The 20,246-nt window shown below is 51.8% G+C and overlaps 4 protein-coding genes across 4 annotated transcripts; 1 reads left to right on the plus strand and 3 right to left on the minus strand.

The window, feature by feature from the left end:
• Positions 1 to 3: 3 nt before the first annotated feature.
• VTN49DRAFT_6266 (uncharacterized protein) lies at positions 4 to 1,672 on the minus strand (the record flags this gene model as incomplete). The annotated part of the gene is made up of 3 exons (XM_069414415.1): positions 4 to 348; positions 406 to 1,544; positions 1,603 to 1,672. The coding sequence occupies 3 exons, from the start codon at positions 1,670 to 1,672 to the stop codon at positions 4 to 6; spliced, it is 1,554 nt and encodes a 517-aa protein (XP_069265664.1).
• Positions 1,673 to 4,874: 3,202 nt separating this feature from the next.
• VTN49DRAFT_6267 (uncharacterized protein) lies at positions 4,875 to 8,382 on the plus strand (the record flags this gene model as incomplete). Its single annotated transcript, XM_069414416.1, has 3 exons — positions 4,875 to 7,334; positions 7,385 to 7,892; positions 7,952 to 8,382. 3 exons carry the CDS (start codon positions 4,875 to 4,877, stop codon positions 8,380 to 8,382), a joined length of 3,399 nt encoding a protein of 1,132 aa, XP_069265665.1.
• A 6,108-nt stretch (positions 8,383 to 14,490) lies between these two features.
• Positions 14,491 to 15,264, minus strand: VTN49DRAFT_6268 (uncharacterized protein; the record flags this gene model as incomplete). Its single annotated transcript, XM_069414417.1, has 1 exon — positions 14,491 to 15,264. The coding sequence occupies one exon, from the start codon at positions 15,262 to 15,264 to the stop codon at positions 14,491 to 14,493; it is 774 nt and encodes a 257-aa protein (XP_069265666.1).
• A 1,038-nt stretch (positions 15,265 to 16,302) lies between these two features.
• On the minus strand, positions 16,303 to 20,134 carry VTN49DRAFT_6269 (DNA-directed RNA polymerase II subunit RPB2; the record flags this gene model as incomplete). The annotated part of the gene is made up of 2 exons (XM_069414418.1): positions 16,303 to 16,465; positions 16,521 to 20,134. 2 exons carry the CDS (start codon positions 20,132 to 20,134, stop codon positions 16,303 to 16,305), a joined length of 3,777 nt encoding a protein of 1,258 aa, XP_069265667.1.
• Between the last annotated feature and the right edge of the window lie 112 nt (positions 20,135 to 20,246).

The raw sequence follows: 20,246 nt of genomic DNA on the forward strand, positions 1-20,246 counted from the left end.
TCATTATTGCTTGGAGGCATCTCTGTCATGACCCGTTGTCGCCATAGCATACTCTTCGTGCTCGAATCGACGCTTGCTGAGCACCTGCTCAACATCCGCAGCCCGCTGTGCGGCATCGACATCGCCAAACAAGACATCCATATCCTCCAGACTCCGGCCCTTAGTCTCCTTGACGAACACACACACAAACACGCCCATAGCGACACAGAACACGCCGAACATGAGGAACGTTCGCCAGCCAATGTGGTGCACCGCGTTCGGGGTAATTTCGGTGATGACGAAGTTGAAAAGCCATTGCGTTGCAGCACCGAGGCCGACACCGTACGCTCGCAGGCGGGTGGGGAAGATCTGGCAAAGAAATCAGTTACTATCCGTGGGAAAGTTTCCTTCGGAAGACAAACGAACCTCACTCAGATACACCCATGGAGTTGGGCCCCAGGAAGCCGAGTATCCGATCACGTAGAGGTAGATCATGGCCACCATGGCAATGGAGGCCTTGGAAACACTGGTGCTGTTCGTGTCTGGAGGATGCGTAGCAAGTACGGCGCCGATGATGAACATCATACTGGCCATCCAGGCAGCGCCGAAAATAAGCGCCTTCTTACGTCCCAAGAAGTCGATCCCGATCAAGAGGAATACCAGCGTCGCTACGACTTTCACCGTGCCGTAGACGCCAGTAGCGAACAGCGAAGCGTTGGTCGCGCTGACGCCGACGGTCTGAAAGATTGCAGGTGCATAGTATCCGATACTGTTGGTGCCGGAAAACTGCTGCCAGAACATGAGGCAGAATGCCAGGAAGAAGCGGTATCGGCTGCCCTTGCGCAGGACTTCGCGCCAGGTTACGCCCTCGGTGGCGGCCAGCTCTTCCTCAAGGGAGGCGCGGATCTCTGCCATTTCTGTTTGGACTGATTCACTGTGAGTAGGCTCATTGCGGATATAAGCCAAGGAAGCCAGAGCTTCTTCATGACGGCCCTGCTTGACGAGCCAACGAGGGGACTCCTTCAAAAAGAATAGACCAAACAACATAAGGCCGCCAGGAATGAGCTGAACGCCGACAGGGATGCGCCACTGCTTGGTACTCTGTGGCACATGCAGGGCAACACCGTAGTTCAGCCAATACGAAAAGGTGCTGCCGATAACAAGAAACTCTTGGAAGAGACCCGCAACTCGTCCCCGGATCTTTGGTGGACAGTTCTCGCTGACGAACACGGGTGTGATGGAGGACATGCCGCCGACGCCCAAACCCGCAATCACACGACCGCCGTATATCAAGCCAATCTCATGGTGCGCACCGACCTGCAAAGCCGCGCCAATCAAGAATATGACGGAGAAGAACATCAAGGAGTATCGGCGGCCGAAGCGGTCATTGAGATAAGCGGCAAAAATGGAGCCAAAGAAGCAGCCGGCAGTTAGGAGCGAGACTACGTTGGATGACACGCGGGCATTCTTCTCGGAGGAAAAGCCACTGGAGTCGAGCGGTAGCCCAAAATCGACCTTGAAGCTGTCCAGGGCAAGAACACTGCCCATCACACCCGTGTCATACCCTGCTTCAGTTAGAAACCAGCCATATTCCATGGCCAGGCAAATGGAGAGGCAACACACCGAACAGCAGTGAGCCTAGGTAGGCCACTGCAGTGAGGATATAGACCCGATAGTTCTTGAAGAACTGCATTGTGCATACGGTTTGGTCCTTCGGGCTTGGTGTTAGGTCCTCAACATGGCATCGCGCCAGGGAATGGCCCTTAGTTATTTATTCCATCTCGAATTCCCATTCCCGCCTGAACTGCAACCGAGCTCCACGCAGGGTATGATTACAACCAGCAGAATATCACTATCGCATGTCAACCTTCGAGAAGAAGTCGGCCGTCGCCGCTTGCCATTGGCGCTTCGGCAGTGTCTACCCCGGAATCCCGCGTCGAGTGGAGAAAAGTTCAACGGACAGGACGAAAAACGTTATTCTCCTTGGACGATCATTCCGGGGAGAGGCGGAATTCCTCCGCAAGTCCGCAAAGGTCCAGAGGAGTCTGACCTCCCTTTTTCCGCCAATTGGCTAATTTCTGTCGGCTTTCAAGCAGCTTCTGCTCTTGTTCGCCTGCCCATTCTACCGAGATTTGAGTGTCAGGACTCAGAAGCAGTGTGCCAACCGCGTCTTGTGTGCAAATGAACTCTCGCACCCTGTTCTTCTCAAGTGACAAACTGGGTATGAGGGACACGTAACTAGTCCGGGATTTCCTCCGAGCACATGACGACCATGGGCAGTACACACTTCAGTCACTTAGTGCAGCTTACAACATAGACCAGTGGTAGTAAACAATCCTTGAAAGTTGATTTATCACGGCTGGGAGTGCGCCAGTGATGCCATTGGGCAGATGCGAGACGGACCAGTTCTTCACTGGGTTACAGTTCGCTATATGAGATGACGGCACGAGAATGAGCCCTCTGAAGATACATCATTTGTGGTGAATTTGTAATTCTATCGGCACATTATCGCACATATCGCTCCAAAATGATGTTCGAGCCAAGTAGAGCCAAGTATGCCAGCTTACTGACAGGTACCTACCACTAGGTAGGTCTGTTGTCGTAATTGCGGGAATTCCTGACCCATTGGATGGAGCGCCAAGACAGCCGAGGCACAGCGCTCTGCACGTGACTCTCTTATCTTTGTCACGTGCCCATGTTCGGTGTCTTTCGGCCCTTGTTTGGTCGTCGGAGGCTACTCTGTCAATTCTGAGACCTGACTTGGGACGAGGGATATGTCGCAGAATCCTTACAGGTTCATTTTCCACACTTTTCAATCTAACGTCTCTCGACGTCGTCACTTAATTGAGAGGCTCCGAGTTAAAGAAAAACGGGATACGAGCAATTGTCACCTTGTTGTACGAGGAACACCTTACTACATCCACTTTCCTCACCAGATTTCCGGATTGAAGAGCCTTAGCCGATAGATCGTGCCTTGGTTGCCATCGTGCCAGCTTTACATCAGTCTACTTTATAACAAGAAAGACCTGGCTGTCGGCTTTCCTACTCTGAGGGTTGGATAGTAGGATCGGAGAGCGCAACCTGATTCGCATTACTCTGCTGAGACGCTAGATTGGAGAAGCAGCCCCGGATTACTTTGGCAATTCGTATGCTGATTCGGCGAAAGCATCCATACTTGGTGCGTGAAAATGGAAGAGTCGGCAGGAAACACGTCCCGAATCGTAAGGTACTTGGAGGTTAGACAGAGATACAAGGATGTGATCCAACCTCTGACTAAGCGCCCGAAGAACATGAGAGCCTGGATTCAAAATTAGAGGTTGGCCATGTCCGAAGCCAAGGAAGCTAAACTTGGTCTAGTGGCAGCTGCAGATGATTGGTGGTATGATTTCGCAAATGCAGTCAGAGGGATTGGCTACGAGAGACATGGTTGGAAACATATCGGGAATTCCACGACCGAGACGTCGAAAACAACACGTTAGACTTCCACAAAGTCGCCGATTCCTTCTATTTTAGAAGATCCAGAGATGGGAACCCACTCTCCAAGAACGAGGATAAGGAAGGAAACAAGTCTGGGGGAAAACAGAGAAAGCAGCCGAAATCCCATGCGATCAAACGACAGCGAATCGGGGAGTCAAGATCGCGATGTCGTGCGTGCAAGATTGGATACCACCCCATCAGAAGGTGCTATTATGTTTTTCCTGAGAAAGCACCTGCCGGGTTTCCGTTCCGAGCACACATCAAGAAGCTTGTCCAGAAGCGTCTTCAAGAGGATGACCAACTTCGCAAAGAGGTTGAGAAATGCAGGAAATGCTGGCAAGAGTAAAAACTCCATTGACTACGGAGTTGCGGGCCGAGAAACCTTAGCAAAGATCGTCTGGCCGATAGACAACTCAATTCTCAAGCGTGTACCCTTGAGCCACTTGGTGACTTTGACTGCTGGGCCAACACTGTGCCCCTTTAACTAAACCAGTTTGTCCATTTCGAGCACCACGTGAAAGCAGCTTCATGTTGGCTGCCGGCGACTCATAGCCCCGGGTTCCGGCAAAGTAATCGCGAGGGACATAAACATCGTCGCTGAAGAAAGATACTCTGGGATTGAAGCAAGTTGGACACTACCAGAACATGCTCACCAACCGGATCTCTCCGTTCAGATGTGGCCAACGGAATCTACAGTTCATCCGATAGAGAATTCGAAGAAATGGATCTTGTGTGCCTATCTATGACAGGTAGAATGTATAGTAGCGGTACATCCGGAACATATCCACGACGCATCGTGGCTGATGTGTGTGGCTGATTTGGAAAGTCAGAAGTTCAAAATTGTGAACGCAACAATTGCTTTCTTCTTTCCTGTCTTGAGTGGCGGCAGTGGCCTAGTGGACTTGCCATAATTCATATGCAGGTCGCTAGAAGCCTTCGAGCATTCGTTCCCGGTTGAAGATTCATCTGATGCCAGCCCATGGTAAAGTCCAAAAAATTTATTTTTCACGAAGTAGACGAAATGTTTTTGACTCAACAAAAGCATAAGAATTATTAGCTCCGCATTCTTTAACTTTGTTGTCATCTGAAAATGAAAGTCCTAGAGTGCATAGGAATGACTTAAGTAGGGTTAGGCTACACAATCTAGCCCTATGTTGATGCCTGAGGCTCATAATCGTTGACGCCTGAGGAATCAAACACGTGATGCAGGGAGAGCGCATCAAACTTGGCGCGTCGGAGTTTGTGATGGATAGCTTCAGGCGCCATGTTGACTGTCCGCAAAAAACAATCGACCTGACCAATCGGACTCCCCTGGTGAACTGTGGTCAACATTATTTCTTCCCTGCTTTTTGATCACCAGCGGGGTCATCGAATGATCAATTTCGCGGAGCGGAACCACTACCTACGGTTGCTAAGACATGTCATTTTCCGTCCCGGACTCGAGTCCTCCCTCGACTCCAGGCCGAACCGATGATGAATGGACGAGCACTTTGTCCACAACACCGGCCGGTCCTCCTCCGTCGTCGTATAAGAGTTCGCAAGTGAAGTCACGCTCGAATCTGCGTTTCTCGCAATCAATCAATAGTGAGGGCGGTAACTTTGATGGTTCGGGAAGTTTGTTTTCGTCACTATCGTCATCGAATCTTCCTCCATTGCCGAGCCATGCGCCGTCGTTCGGTTCGTCTTTTGGAGCGCCGTCTGGCTCTGGCCTAGCGAATGGCGGGAAATTCACTTTTAACGCGAGAGGCAACAATCGCAATCGCATGGCTGAAAAGGATGATGATGTAGAGGAAGAGGTTGAGGAGGAAGAAGAAGACGACGAAGAGTATGAGGACGAGGAGGAAGAAGGGGAAGACGAGGAGTACGAGAGCGAGGAAGAAGACGAAGACGATGAGGAAGTAGAGGAGGATGACGAAGATGGAGACTTTGAGGACAACGAGTCCGACGAAATGGATGCGGAGCCAACAAGCAGCCGGTTTTCTTTGTCTGACCTTCGGTCTAGCACCACAGGGCTTCCGTCTTCTATCCCGGCAAAGAAAAAACTCATATACACGAACCCCAACAACGCTAAACGTGCAAAATTAGACGAGAAATGGGCTACTTCATCGCCTGCTCGACCCAAGATAACAGTTGGGCCGCGAAAGAAACCATCTCAAATGCCGTCCCTCGTGCGCAATTTGGTTTCGAGTTCATCTCTCGCTAAAGTTGACGAGCCGGGTGATTTGATCATTCAGACGGAAGATTATATCGCTTCTTTGGTACACAGAGTTGAGTCGGGAGACTTGAGAGAAGATGAACGTTCCGAACTTCTCTCAGAAACATCGAGGAACCTGGCCGAAACGTGGACGGCCATTGCGAACGACATCCGGCAACGAAGTGGCCGCTCACGACCTGACACTGCCTTTGGACCCGGAGAGAAAGCCACCGGTATTGAGAAAGCGGCCTATATTGGCTCGCTGATTCTATCTCTTTTCCACCCGCCAGTTAAAGATCAAGGAAGCTTTCGGAGTTCCGGGTTCGGTGGTGCGCGACAGAGCCTTGTTCTCGCCAGACCACAGGCGAGTACTACCGTCCCGATTCCGAAAGTTTTACTGGATTGGCTCAATGAAAATCACCTGGCTACGGACACCGAAGTGGAAGCTCTCCGAGCGACCACCCCCAACCCGACGGCAGCGGCGGACTTTTGGGACATCATCCAAGCTGGCGTCATGCGTGGGCGTTTCCGAGACATGGCGGAGCTTCTTCGTTCTGCCGACTTTAACTACGCGCGCTCTGCCTTACAAGACGGCCTTACACAGCCAGGGTATCGCGGGGTCGAGCTGCAGAACATCCAAAAAGTTGTCAACAAGCTGGTTCAACTTCTCGAGTCATCTCCTGCGGCACAGAATGACGACTGGGACATGACGGGCTTTGAATGGGCTGCTTATCGGAAGCGCGTCAACTCGGCACTTTTGGAGGTGCAAGAGTTCGCAGAAGGGCAGGATTCGCTGCCGAGACAGTCGTTTGAGACTGGTACCCGCTTTCAGGCTGCGAATTTTGGCTTGCCCCAGAAATCAAATACAGGCCAAGGGTTCTTCACGCAGTCATTGCGCATGGCAGAAAGCCGCATACCTTGGTCAATCTACGAAAGTATCAAGGGAATCTACGGTATTCTCCTGGGTGATGCCTCGGCTATCATATCTGTGTCCGAAGACTGGGTTGAGGCTACTGTTGGATTAACTGTTTGGTGGAATGGTGAGGAAGACGAAGCGGGACGAAGTGTCAATGGACTCGGAGGGTCCAAGTCCCAGTCAATTCTTCGACCGGAAGATGCGAATCCCTACCTTCGACGGTTGGAATACAGTTTCGCTACCGTGACGGATGAATCGGCCAAAGGCAAGAGATTCCAACCAAACTCCCTAGATAGCCAAGAAGTTGCTCTTGCGTCGGTGTTCGAAGGCAACGTCGATGGTGTGATTCGACTTTTGCAGACGTGGTCGTTGTGCATTGCGGTTGCTGTGGTTGAAGTCGCGAGTATCGGCGGATGGTTGCAGACAGGAAACGCTTCGATGCCAGGCTTTCTCAGTGAGAATGATTTGATGGTGCTCTCTTATGGCCAGGATGGCGCACCCGCAGATAAAATACAAAAAGACGAGATCCTGACCAATTACGCGGAGGGGCTCGCTACCCGAGAGCACATCCAATACCAGAACGAGACCCATGCTGGCTGGGAGATTGCTTTGGCTGTGTTGCGTCGCGTGCGAAATTCGGAGATCAAACAAAAGAAGGTCCCTGAATTCCTAGATGGCGTGTCGCTAGATACGTTTGAAGAGGTCAATAATGTGGTGATCACTCTGACGGAATTCGGGTTCGAGAATGAAGGCCGCAAGCTGTCCGAGGTAAGATGACGTCCATTGGATCGATCACGAACAGCATTCTGATTTGGCAGAAACACGGCGATCGGGTCCTCAACTCGACGGGAGACTGCGATTACGGGCTTGCAATGATCTGCTATGCGCGAGCACGTGCTTGTCGCAAGGTCAAAGATGTGGCCAACATGCTAATCGCGCACTCGTTGGCGCAGTCTCGTGCATATCCGCCTGAGGAGAAGCTGAGCGGCCAGCTGCGTTCCCTCATTAAGGATCCGAAGAAGACGCTTTCGTCGGTGGCAGAGACGGACGGCGAAGCAGCACGGATCCTGCAATTCTACGCAAGTGGCTACGCGACGCTGCGTCGGTACTACGAAATCCGCGACGGGACCGCGACAGAGAAGGATGGACGACCTCTGAAGCTGAAGCCGCTTGCGAAGAAGCGGGCAGCAGCAGATGCCCTAGTGGCGGTGATTCGCAGTTCTGCGGATTGCATCTATGGCGGTCTGTATGATAATGAGCGAGACAGTGCGGTTCTGGTGGATGCGTTATTGGCCTTGCTGGGCGAGGCTCTAGTTTTTGTTGATGGTATGTTCGTTTTTTTTTTTCTCGAGAACCAGGGGGGTGTTATCAGCTGACAGGTCTAGGCTCATCTTCGCTGCCGCTCTCCCACCAGGCCACGATTCTCGCGGCGATCGAGGATTTGGAGACGGTCACGCCAAGGGTGTTTGCCGCCTGTGCCGAATTCCTTGAGAAAACCTTGATTGAATATCGAAACGAGAAACAGCCATCATCGCGAAAACCCACTCAGACGCAACCGCCTTCGTTTCCCACGCTAAAGCGGAACGCCTCATCAACGCTGACGACGTCAACGGCGAGCAGCTTCTCGTTCATTGGCAGTGAAGTCCTCCAACCGGCGGTGGCGGACACGGATTCCGGCACGGCGATGACATCCAGAGGCTGGGACTGGCGGGACGCGTTGGCCACCGCACCGGAAGACAAGGAAGCGAGTGAGATTGCTCGAGAGATGCTTCGGGTGCTTCGATTGAGACTGGCTCGAGGGATGGCGCTACGGTGATGGACACAATGGGACTCTGGCGTGTACGATTACTATCTCTGGCGTAGTACTCCGTAACGGTCTAGATTAATCGAACCTTGTTTTCCTGGGAGCAGCGGGAATCCTTGTCCAGTTCATCAAAATCACTCAAACAGCTGAGAATCCTTTTCATATAACGGAGGTCCCAAAATCCAGATCCTTGGGAAAGCTGGAATGAGCCCAAGCCGGCCATATCGGCCGATATTGATAGATCCCCAAAGTTTCCCATGGACGAGTGGCAAAATCATCGACGGGATGGGATGAGATGCATGACTCGTACCAGCACGGAGGATTTGTATGCGTTATTTGACAAGAATAAAGTGCCCCCAGTTTGAATTCTCGGTACCGCCCCACAAGCTGAGGTTGATTACTTTCCGCTCGTAGTAGATCTACTCAGAACCGGGAGCTCTGAGGTTGCTCCGGCGTTGAGCTTACTCGTATGTAGATCAAACGGGGCCAGAATTGCTGTCGACACTTGACAATTTTGAGTTTGACAGCCGCGGTGGGTAAAAACTCAATTGCTATCAACGTATCCGTTAATTCTCGGACGAGAGCCCTCCCCATACTTTTTCATGGCTTGTTTGTTAGGGAGGAGAGGTGGTATGAACGATGGAGTAGCACTACCAACACTACAACTACTACCTACTCGTCGTGGTTATGCTCCCAATGTCGAAGCAAATAGCCTTACCCTGCCCCCCGTGCAGCCAGGTCGATCGGAATTCGGAATAGTTCATTTCCTTTTTCACGCCGCTTGCTTCCTGCAATGCACCTTTGAGCTTTCTCAGCCTTCAGCCCTACGGCCCCCTTTGACAAGGAACCTGTACAGAGTGTAACTACATGCATGCTACGTACGTCGGGTACAGAAGGTTCTACAACTGCTCAGAAGACCTGGTCAAACGGGCCCTAGGCAGACTTCTACCATTTGCCAAGATGGGAAGTCGAGGCTGGGAATTCAACCTAATACGCGTTGACTAAACCCGAAACGGAATTTACTGACTAATACTCGGTCCTATATTTGGTGTGGCGAAGCGCTTAACTAAACTGACCCTAAACCCTATAGGGTAAGGTTTACGGGAGAACGGAATTGGCCGAACGATGATACGGCATCATGGTCAAGTGGTCAGGGCTTTTTTGCCTCGTCACCGGAGACAAGTCCGAATGAGAGAAGGTAAAGTTGTTCGTTATGATCAATTGAGATGGTTTTTTTTGGGTTGAAGAGACGGTCGCGACCAGGTACGATCCAGAATTGGACTCGCAGATGGTTGTTAACTTGTGACATTGAGCGATTGATCGTCAGAGGAAAAATAGGTATTCAAATGATTCGGTTGATTGAACGATTTCATCATCAGATAAGATTTAAGGTTAGACTCTATACTGAAGCGAACCAATCAGGGATGATGGAATTCGAACCCTAGTCTGTTTTTTTTTCCTTCTGCAAACATTCCCGGGTTATTCAGTTGTTGGAGTCCGAATCCCGTTGGAGAGGGAAAACCGAAACTTCACGACAAGAACCTTGTACGAGTCAAGCAACAAGAGGAACTCCAGTATGAGGAAGCCAGTGACTTGACGAGCTTACCGAGTGGCAAAAACAAAACGGATCTCAGCCCTATGTATTGCAGCTTGAAAATCGCTTTTTCTGTTCATGGGTTTAGGTTTGTAGATGCATGCATATGCATTCGGCCCGACAGCTGCACCTTAAACGAGCCACAGACAGTATGGAGTCTGGAGTCCGGAGGACGTGCTTGTACGAGTAAGCCTGACGGCATGGTGGGCGGAATAGTAATAGTTTGGGTCGCACTGTTGGCCTTGCGCTAGGACAACTAGGGCGGGATCCCGGCATATCGCTCCATGCAATTGCACTGTCGATCCAACATCCGCCGTACCCAGCGACGGAGCACAGAGTACATATTATTCTGCCGTAGGGGTGCCTTGCCAGATGTCCAATTGCGGTGGTCTGAAAGCCGTCGGCTGGAAACATTCTCCCGTGATTGGTCTTGCATTATAGTTAATAATTAGAATGCGGATTAAATTAATTGTTAGATGCATAAATAAGGTACAATTCATAATAAATTCACAAGTTTATTGAGGGTTCTCAACAATGGGGTTCCAGATGGTCGGCTATTCCGATAGTCGACATCTTGGCCTACTTTAGTTGATACTACATTGCGTAAGGACGCACGGAGGTCCCAGTTGACAACAGGGACCACGCCAAACGGGTGGGACCAATTGCCCGAGCTGCGTTCGGTGCTGATTCTATCGCTGATTGTCATTATTCAGTGCCCTTTGATCGATCCAAAGGCCAAGCCTCTGCTGCAGGCGCGGTGGATCCGCGATACTGGCCGGGCGTGGATCACGTGACGAATGTACCTAACTTTATCGCTGTTTGGCTTGGGGCTGAATTGACGAAAAGACGTCAAAAACAGGCGAAGGCCATCCCAAAACGGCGTCCCACCTCCCCACATGGATCCCACATCGCGCTAAACCCATTTAGGCAAATTTGAAGCTCGGATCGGCCGAGCTTAAATCGGGACATACAGAAGTTTGCAGAACCGCAAACACGTGAGTAAACTTTTGCGTCGGTTCGATGGCAATTCCTTTTACGAAAGGCCTGCAACCCTTCCAGCGGAGTTGTTTATTCACGCACCGAATCAGCCTGGCGCATCTGTAATGAATCATGTTAGTACCTAATATTGTATTAACTGGGGCCAGTGGGCTGGAAACCGGAGGAAATGACTCAGCGGTATGATCGAACTATGTGGCTCCCCGAGGCATGGGCTGTGTGGCTTGGTCGCGTCCCATCAGCCACTAAACCTTCCCAATCGGGTAATCTGTTCAATTCAGATCGATTCACCCGGCCATTCCGAGCAGTTTGAACTTTTTTTTTGCAAACAAACCAACGAACCCAGCATGTAATCTAAAGGAAAAAGGGAAAAAAAAAACGGCAACTTTATCTGGATGGAGACGCGGAAGGAAGAATGGGGATCTGCAAGCGTCACCGCTTGGGACCAGGTCTGGGTTATCAGGGGTGTGGCTCGACCTTCTTTTACTATATATTGGGTCATGACATACCTCGCTCTCGACCATCCTCGTCATGAGTACGTGCAAGCAAGTTTTGTCTTGCAAGCAAAACAGCCTCTCCATTCTTTTGGTCTTGTTCGTTCTTGTTATCGTCGTTCTTTGGGTTGCTTTGTGATAGAGATTTCCATCGCCGGGTTCAAGTTGCTTTATAGAGTTACGACCCTACTAGAGGTTGTTGTTGAGACTTGCAAAAAGGTCTACGACTACAAGCCAACGAGTCCGCTGTCGTCTGTTGGTGTCGCGTGCATGCATTTGACCGTGGTTTGACCATACTAATGGAATTCGGCAGGTCTGAATTCTAATCCAAACCCTCCGACCTGGTCCAGTCCGGTTTCTTGCATAGCAGCCGCTATACTGTTCTTTTTTTCGCATGATATATTATCCCGCGGCATCTCTGGAAGATAGACACGGGACCATCTCTCCTTCATTTCCGGACCATCCAAGATACCGAGAAAAAGTCTCCCACTGATCACTCCAACTTCAAGGAAAACTTCATCATGTGCTACCAAGTCGTCGAACGCTATTCTGCCTGCCGCTGCCTCTATTTTCAACATGCTGTCGATCCATGTGAGGCATACGGTCAGCGGAATCACGTTGTGCAGGAGAAGACGGTTCTCGTGGGTTACGCCTGCCCGGCGCATTCCGGACGGCAGGGTTCAACGAGGGACCCGCCACAGGGGAATAATAATTGTATGAAGAGCTACCGATAGAGCCCCTCCCCCTCTTCTCTATCATTGTTTTCAGCCTCCAAAGTTCGACTCGGTGCTGGCTCGCCCCCTCGAAACACCACTCTTCGAATTTCCTTTCCAGAAACCGACCATCATCAATACTTTGACCTCTTTCTTCCTCTATCTTTTTCTTTTACGCCTTCCCCCGGTGGGATGTGACGCTACGATGTCATGAGTCGACGCCGGCATGAGTTGCTGAATTGGTGCATGGGACCGAAAAAAAAGGTGTACGGATGTATGGGAAAAGCCCAAAAAAAAAAAAAGAATGCTTGGTACGATGACAAATGGCATTGGAGGCGCAAGCGGTGTGTTTGATTTCTCTGTTTCTCTCGCATTCCATTCCCGGACAGTCCTTTACGGTTGGGACGGAGTCTCGGGAGGTGTTGTACTGTACCTGCAGGACAGGACTTTGTGTTCTAATGGATCATTTCTCGTTTGTTTGGTCCACTCACTAGGTCTACTAGCTAATCTAGTCATATTAATCAATCCGCCTTATCCGGTTCGAAAACCTGCTAGTCAAATGGAGTGATCCTCCCCCATCTGCGGCCCGGAGGAACCAGAGAGGAGGGACGATCGAGGGACAGGGAGAGGAGGGGGGGAGAGAGGTGGTGGTGACAGACCTTGCGGGGAGTAAGTTAGTTTGCAGCAAGTTTTCCTGCCGAGGGACAAGACAGGGTACGAAACTGAACCGGCGTGTAACCCAGACGGAATCCAAGGAATCAATCACATCTGAGAGGAGATATTACGACTGGAGCCAACTCAGCCGGCTAAGCCAATGGTTGGTCATGATGGAGGTCTGTAGATGGAGTCTTGTCCCCGTCTATCAATTATTAACGTATCGGTAGCTACCTTGTTCTGCGAAGTGTGTGGCGTAGGGCTGGACGGGATCTTTTGCCAATGGCATTGAAGAGAGAAGCGTAAGGCGCGCTTTGGTCTGCAGCCCAGAAGGGTTGAATCTATGCTTTCGTGGCGTTTCCGCTTTTTTTTTTTTCCCATTAACTAACTGGAGGGGAACGGGTTCCCGGGCCTGGGAAGGCCGGAGATACCGGATCAGAGATGCTGTGTTCTTGCAGGTCTAGAGTCGGTGCGGGCTGTGTTTTGTGTCTGGCGAGCCGGCCATCTTATTGCGGCATATCTTTTCGGGATTCTGCTGGCTGATATCTTCGGTGCTGTGCTTGCTAACGCGTTTGCATTGCGTAAAGAGAACTGCTCCGATCTCGCCTGGTGGCTCTAGGCATGAATACGGGCATTAATAACGCATCTCAGCCATGTTCACAAATAGAAAAAAACAAACAAGAAGAAGCTTCAGTAGAAATCGGTTCCTGAATCCCTTCTCATTCCCCATTCCATGAACGTTCCTCAAGCTGCTTCATTCGGAACAGGATCCATTCCAGGTGTGATATGTCCAATATTTGGTTACATTTCAATTTCGCAAGGCTGCCTTGTGATACAATCATCCTGAAAGTCCTGATTGTCCATTGAGCTTGCTACCGAAAACAAGTTGGTTGTATGGGAACATCAGAGGCGAAAAGTAGTACAACTATACGAGATTTGGACTTCTTGCGCCTCAGCTGAGTAGGTATAGTTATTCCATATTTATTTATTTTTTTTTTTTTAACAAATGATGAACGCGAGAATAACTCATTGAATTGATTGCCGTCTGAACAAGCTCAGCCATTACATCGGCACATTATCCTGATGAGGGTTATGTGCCATTGTTGGGGGTTCTATTCGATCTGATTCTTCCAGCTGAAAAAGGAAGGAGAATTGCGGAAAATTCAGCCGTCGTAAAGAGGTTACCTTTTCAGTCGTGAACTAGATCGACTTGCTTGGAAACTAAACCAGAGGGATTGGTTCAAGGAACAATAACGTTGTGCTTTAATTACACAGGGCGGAAAAGAAAAACGGTGTGGCTTCTGGAATTAATATAATAAACTCGTCCAGCGCCCACTTTTGTTTGAAAACATGAAACATAACGTCGGTCAATTGACGCCTAGTACGATGGGGTTTACTTACTTATATAAATCCAGGAGTTGGCCCGCTTCTATTTTCCGAACGTCCTGTATAACATACTTCAACCATTACGAGGTCCACGGAGGCGCTTTTCTATTTCATGCAACGAGACCGTGGGAAGCAACAGTGAGCAAAGTCAAATCATGCAATTTCATTCATCGTCATCACTCATGAAGGAGCGTACATCTCCATTCATAAATTCATGCATGTCATTAAACACAAGGAGCGTAAAGGTATAACCCCCCCCCCCCCCCCAAAGCCATGAAACCAGCTATACCTCGAAGCACTCACTAATCTCACTATCCGACGAACACTCACTACTCCCTGACGATTCCGAGTCAACATACCCACACCGTCTCCCTCCGCAATCGAGCTTGATGCGGTCCCCGCTGCGCGTGATTCCGTACCGGTTACACCGGCACTCTCGCGGCAACGAGTTGTGATCGCTGAATGATGACGCGGACGACGGCGATGTGCTGCCCTCGCGCCGCGACCAGATGGAGGAGCCGGAGGAGCTGGAGGGGCTGATGGCGTCGTCTTCTGGTGAGGAAGAGTCTGATAAGCGTGCCCGCGCGAGACGCGCAGAGAGCTCCGCTTCGTCAAAGGCAATGGCCTCACGTAGACCCCGCGAGGCGTATGGGCGAGAGGGCCGGGGATGCTGAATCTTGGATGGTGAAAGGGCGCGGCCTTTGGGGACGTCCGTGGAGTCGCGGCGTTGACGATTGCTGCCGCTGCTATGTGACGAGGACGACTTGCCGGGGACGTCCAGGATGTTGAGCTTGCGGCCCGTCATGGGTTCGACCGTGTATTCGACGGCCGGGTCGTGCGAGACATGATACCCGTCCATGACATAGTAGTAGTAGTACCGCGCGCCGAGCTGCAGCACCGAGGTCCGGAAGCGGAATTTGCCCGTCCATGCGCCGGGCTTGCTTGGGTCGCGGGACAGGGGAAGTTGCCGTGAATAGTTGTCCCAACTGCCGACAAGATGGACGGCTCGGACGCCGCTAGAGGTGCGAAGCGAAAAGTTCAATTGCACGGTAGCCATGATGACCCCGTCGAAGAAATTAAAAATTAAGGATAAAACGAGCGGATACGCCGGGTCAATCCGCTGTCTGATGATTTGAAATTGGCAATCAACGACGGGCCAGAGCTGCTCTCGATAGTTTCCGAAAGATGGCGCCGATAACGATGATGGTTGACAGCCGTTATGACGACACCAGCATTAAACGTAGAACAAAAGCGTATTAAAAAAAAATTTAGAAGAAAACAAGTGAGCTGGCAATGTCGACCCGCGACAATGCTTTGCCGTGCCGTTTTCAAGACAAGAAAAATAGGTTGACCGTCTTTCACCAACAGTGCCGTATTGACAAAAGTCTAACCAGATATCAAAGCCGAGCACAGCTCTGACTCTGATCAGCACTTTATGATCTATCCGCCAGGGATAGAGGGAACACAAAGGCAAGGCGGAGGATGCAAACTAGTGAAGCAAGCTCTGGTGCAGTGCAGCCAGTGCACTGTTGATGAAGGCTTGAAAACGGTGGACCAGCCCACGAGGGGGAAGAAAGAAGGAAAGGGAAAAAAAAAGAGTTGAAACAACAAACAAAGATCCCCAGGATCCAAGATCAGCGACCCTCGACACTGAGCAAAAAAGAGAAGAAACAAGACAAGAAGGCCGGCGAAACGCTCACTTTTATGCCTTGGATTGTTGATGATGGCTCATAGATGATGGAGGGGAACAAGCTTGGCCAATCAGAGCTGCAGACTGCAACGGCATGTTCAGCGCGGACCTTGGGCTGGGCCGATTGGCCATAATCTGATAGACAACAAATCGGGAACCCGCAGAGGCCAATCAAAGCCCAAATCTACGCGCGCCATTCTGCATGTGGAATGATACCTTCCAAATTGAGGCCAATCACATTCAGTCCCGTCCAATTCTAGAAGGTAAATCCTAGTACAGGAACTAGTACACTTTCGGTTTAGCTCATGATCAATACGGTAAGTACTTCGTACAACAAATCCCAGGTGACAACGCCGCAAATGCTGGACCAAACCCTAATAAAACGAATCGACAAATCGATGGTCATCACCGCACCGACACCCCCGACCGGTCTGTAAACATCCGTGCCGCAATGTTCATCGCCGCAAGTTCCTGGAATAGCAGCTTCGCCGCGTAGGGAATATGCACCTGCGAGATGCGGTGCTTGTTGTTGCAGAGTCGGCATTCAAACAGTCCTTTCTTGAGTTTTCTGCAAGACACGTTAGCTCTCTAGATAGAAACGAATAGGAGATGGAGAAACGTACGCAATAGGCGTCATCAATCCGCAGTCGTCGCAAATATGTACTCGGAACGGATCCGATACGTCGAACAGCCGCTCCTTGAGGAACGCACTGGCGCCATGAGCAATCATACAGTCACGCTCCATTTCACCGAACCGAAGACCACCGTCCCGGGCACGACCTTCTACAGGCTGCCGCGTCAGGATCTGCGTCGGCCCGCGCGCCCGCGCGTGGATCTTGTCATCGACCATGTGCCGCAGCCGCTGGTAGTATGTCGGTCCCAGGAAGATCTGAGCCCGTAGCTTGCGTCCGGTGTGCCCATTGTACATCACCTCGAATCCGCGAGAGTGGTACCCGTGCTCGCGTAGTAGGCGCGATATTGAATCCACCGTCACGTCCGTAAACGGTGTCGCATCACCCTCGAACCCCCGCAGTGCCGAAACCTTGCTGAGCTGGCACTCGATCAAGTGGGCAATCGTCATTCGCGACGGGATGGCGTGCGGGTTGATGATCAGGTCCGGCACAATGCCTTCCGCAGTGAACGGCATGTCCTCCTGCCGGTACGTGATACCAATGGTACCCTTTTGCCCATGCCGCGAGGCGAACTTGTCGCCAATCTGCGGAATCTTGGTCGTCCGCATGCGCACCTTGACGAATTTAAGATCGTCATTGCTCGTCGTGATCAGCACCTGATCCACGATGCCCGACTCGGTTGCTCGCAGCGGCGTCGACACATCCATCTTGGTGTGTGCCTTGGTACGCTGCCCAAGCTCTTCCGACTCGGGCGGCAGCGGCGCCGTCTTGCCAATGATGATATCCTCGCCGGTTACCCGCACGCCAGGGGACACGATGCCGTCGTCATCGAGCTTGTCGTACGTGCCCTTGCGCATCCCCAGCGTGTCTGCTCGCATCGGCTTCTCGAACCGTTCCACAACCGTAAGTCCCACCATCTTCTCGCTCTCCGTGTATGTCCGGTAGAAGAGACTGCGGAACAGACCCCGGTCGATGCTGCTCTGGTTCATGATGACGGAATCTTCCTGGTTGTAGCCCGAGTAGCAGGCAATGGCAACGATGGCGTTCTGGCCAGCTGGTAGCTCGCGGAATTTCAAGAACTCCATCGACCGCGTTGTCGCCAGCGGCTTTTGCGGGTAGTACAGGATGTTCGCCATTGTCTCCATGCGCTGGTCAAAATTGGTAAGGAACACACCCATTGCCTGTTTACCCATTGCCGATTGGTACGTGTTACGCGGCGACTGATTGTGGTCCGGGAAAGGAATGATACTGGCGCAGATGCCAAGGATCATGCTGGGATGGATTTCGCAATGTGTCCATGTGTGCGCCCTCTGAGAGGGCATTGATCGCACTCGCCGGTTCGTATCGCCGTCCGTATCCTCTGGCATCGCGTACCCGGCTTGTAGCTGCTTGGAGATCTCCAAGTCTTCTGGAGTCATTGCAATCATGATTGTCTCTTCCTCTTCCGCATCCACGTACTCGACGACGCCGGACTTGACCAGGCCGTCCCAGCCAAAGTAACGCTCCCTCCGTTCCTCGGGGTCGAGGTCTGGTGGCAGCTCGCGGTCGGCCTCCAGCTTGCGAATGTGCTCCTTGGTGAGCATCAACGACCCACAGTTCTCGCTCTTGGGATCGGTATCGATTACGAACAGTGGCCGGCAGACACGTCCAGAGTCTGTGAAGATCTTGAACTCACGATCTCGGATGTCACGCACCAAGCTGACCTCGTGAGAGATCATATTGCGCCGGCGCAGGGACAGAATTGTGTTGACCAGATGCTGAGGATCTCGGTGCACACCAACCCATACGCCGTTGACAAACACCTTGGTTGCGTTGGGCGTCACTTGCGGCTCAAACTCCTCGAGAACCTCCATGTTTCGTTGAATCATGAAGTCGATGATAGGCTCACTGGGAGTGCCGACAGTAATGTAGCACATGAGAGCTAAATTCTTGACCAGACCGCAAGCCTGGCCTTCTGGCGTCTCAGCCGGGCAGACCAAGCCCCAGTGCGTGTTGTGCAGCTGCCGAGGCTTAGCGATCTTACCATCACGGCCGATTGGAGTGTTGGTTCGTCGCAAGTGGGACAGCGTTGATGCATAAGTGTATCGGCTCAGCACCTGCGAGACACCAGCCTTGGAGCTCATTGCCTTCTTTTGCTCGCCCCAGTTTCCAGTGGCAAGAGCATACTTGAGGCCACCGGTCAACGTGCTGGCCTTGACACCAATGTTCAGGTAGATCTCCCGGTTCGTCTCGACGCACCGCTGCACGTAGCGCTGGAGATCCCGAGTAAGACGGGTAAACAGCGTCCGGAACAGCGTCGCAAGTAACGGGCCAGCCAGATCCAGACGCTTCTTGCCGAAGTGATCCCGATCGTCGACATCACGACGTCCCAAGGCACATTGCAGCAATCGGTGCACCATGTACCCGAGGAAGAAAGCCTTGCGCGTTTCACTCCCTTCACTCTGTGAAATATGCGGCAAGAACTCCTTTTGCATGATTTCCCGTGCATATCGTACTCGGCGCTCATGGTTCATGCTGGACTGCGACGAGCCACGTTTGGCGATGAAATCGAGAGCCACTTCGCGGTCCTGAATCACGAAGCCTTCCTCGATACACGGCTTCAGCATCTCCAACATGGGCGTATCATTGCGGTCGTAGCAAATATGGTTGAGGATATCCTCGTCGGACACGACACCGAGAGCGCGAAAGACGACAACGATGGGAATATCAGTCTTGATATAAGGCAACGAGGACCGAATCGTAGGGCCGAACCCTCCCTTTGCAGCGTCGCCTTTGGCAAACAGCTTCAGGGACAGCTGGGACAAAATGCGCGAGCCCTTTTCGACGGCACTGCGGATTTCGGCGACGTACGGTGTCGGGCTCGGAGGCGCCTTCTTGAACACCTGCACGATGTTGCCAGCGCTGCGCTCCTGCGCGATCAAGACCTTTTCGCTGCCGTTGATAATGAAGTAGCCACCGGAATCGTATGGACACTCATTCCAGTTGTAGAGCGACTGTTCACTCAGGTCCTTGAGAATGCAATACTTAGACTTGAGCATGATGGGCATTTTCCCAATGAAGACGTTCTCCTCTTCACTCTGTTCTGGTGGCAGCTCCTTCTGCTCCCAGTGCAAATAGGTTCCCCGAGCCTTGCGTTCCTCGTCGTCCACCGCCGCGCCGCCCTCATCATCCTCCCTGTCCGCCAGCAAGCGCTCGCGACCTTCCGTGATCCGCTTTGTGATCCCAAGATACAGCGGACTGGCATAGGTCAAATTACGATGTCGCGCCTCCATTGGCAGCATGATACTGGTCGCGCCGTCGCCCTCAGTCATGGACGGGCGGGCCAGCATGACGGTGCCGAACTTGAGTTCGTACCGGCGCAGCACGACCGGGTCGACCTCATCTTCCGACGGCGTCAGCGTCTGGTCCAGTGTCACCTGCCCTTGCTCCTCCACCAGCTCTTGCATCGTCGACGAGATGAACTCGTCGAACGAGTCTAGCTGCTGTGACACCAGACCCTTGGAGTCGAAAAAGGACGCAATCACCGTCCAGCAATCCTCGGGCGTAATTCCTTCCTCCGCATCGTCGTAGTACTCGTCGTCGTAAACGTCCTCGTATTCGGCCATCGTGGCAGAGATCGATCAGAAAACTCTCTCAACTCAGTTCTATCAAAGTGATGGTGGCGAAACACGGGGAAAGGATTCGAGCGCGTCTGCGCTCGCACAGCGGTCAGGGTTT

Source organism: Thermomyces lanuginosus (genome assembly GCF_041956635.1).
Source record: "Thermomyces lanuginosus strain ATCC 200065 unplaced genomic scaffold VTN49scaffold_40, whole genome shotgun sequence".
Classification (NCBI taxonomy): Eukaryota; Fungi; Ascomycota; class Eurotiomycetes; order Eurotiales; family Trichocomaceae; genus Thermomyces; species Thermomyces lanuginosus.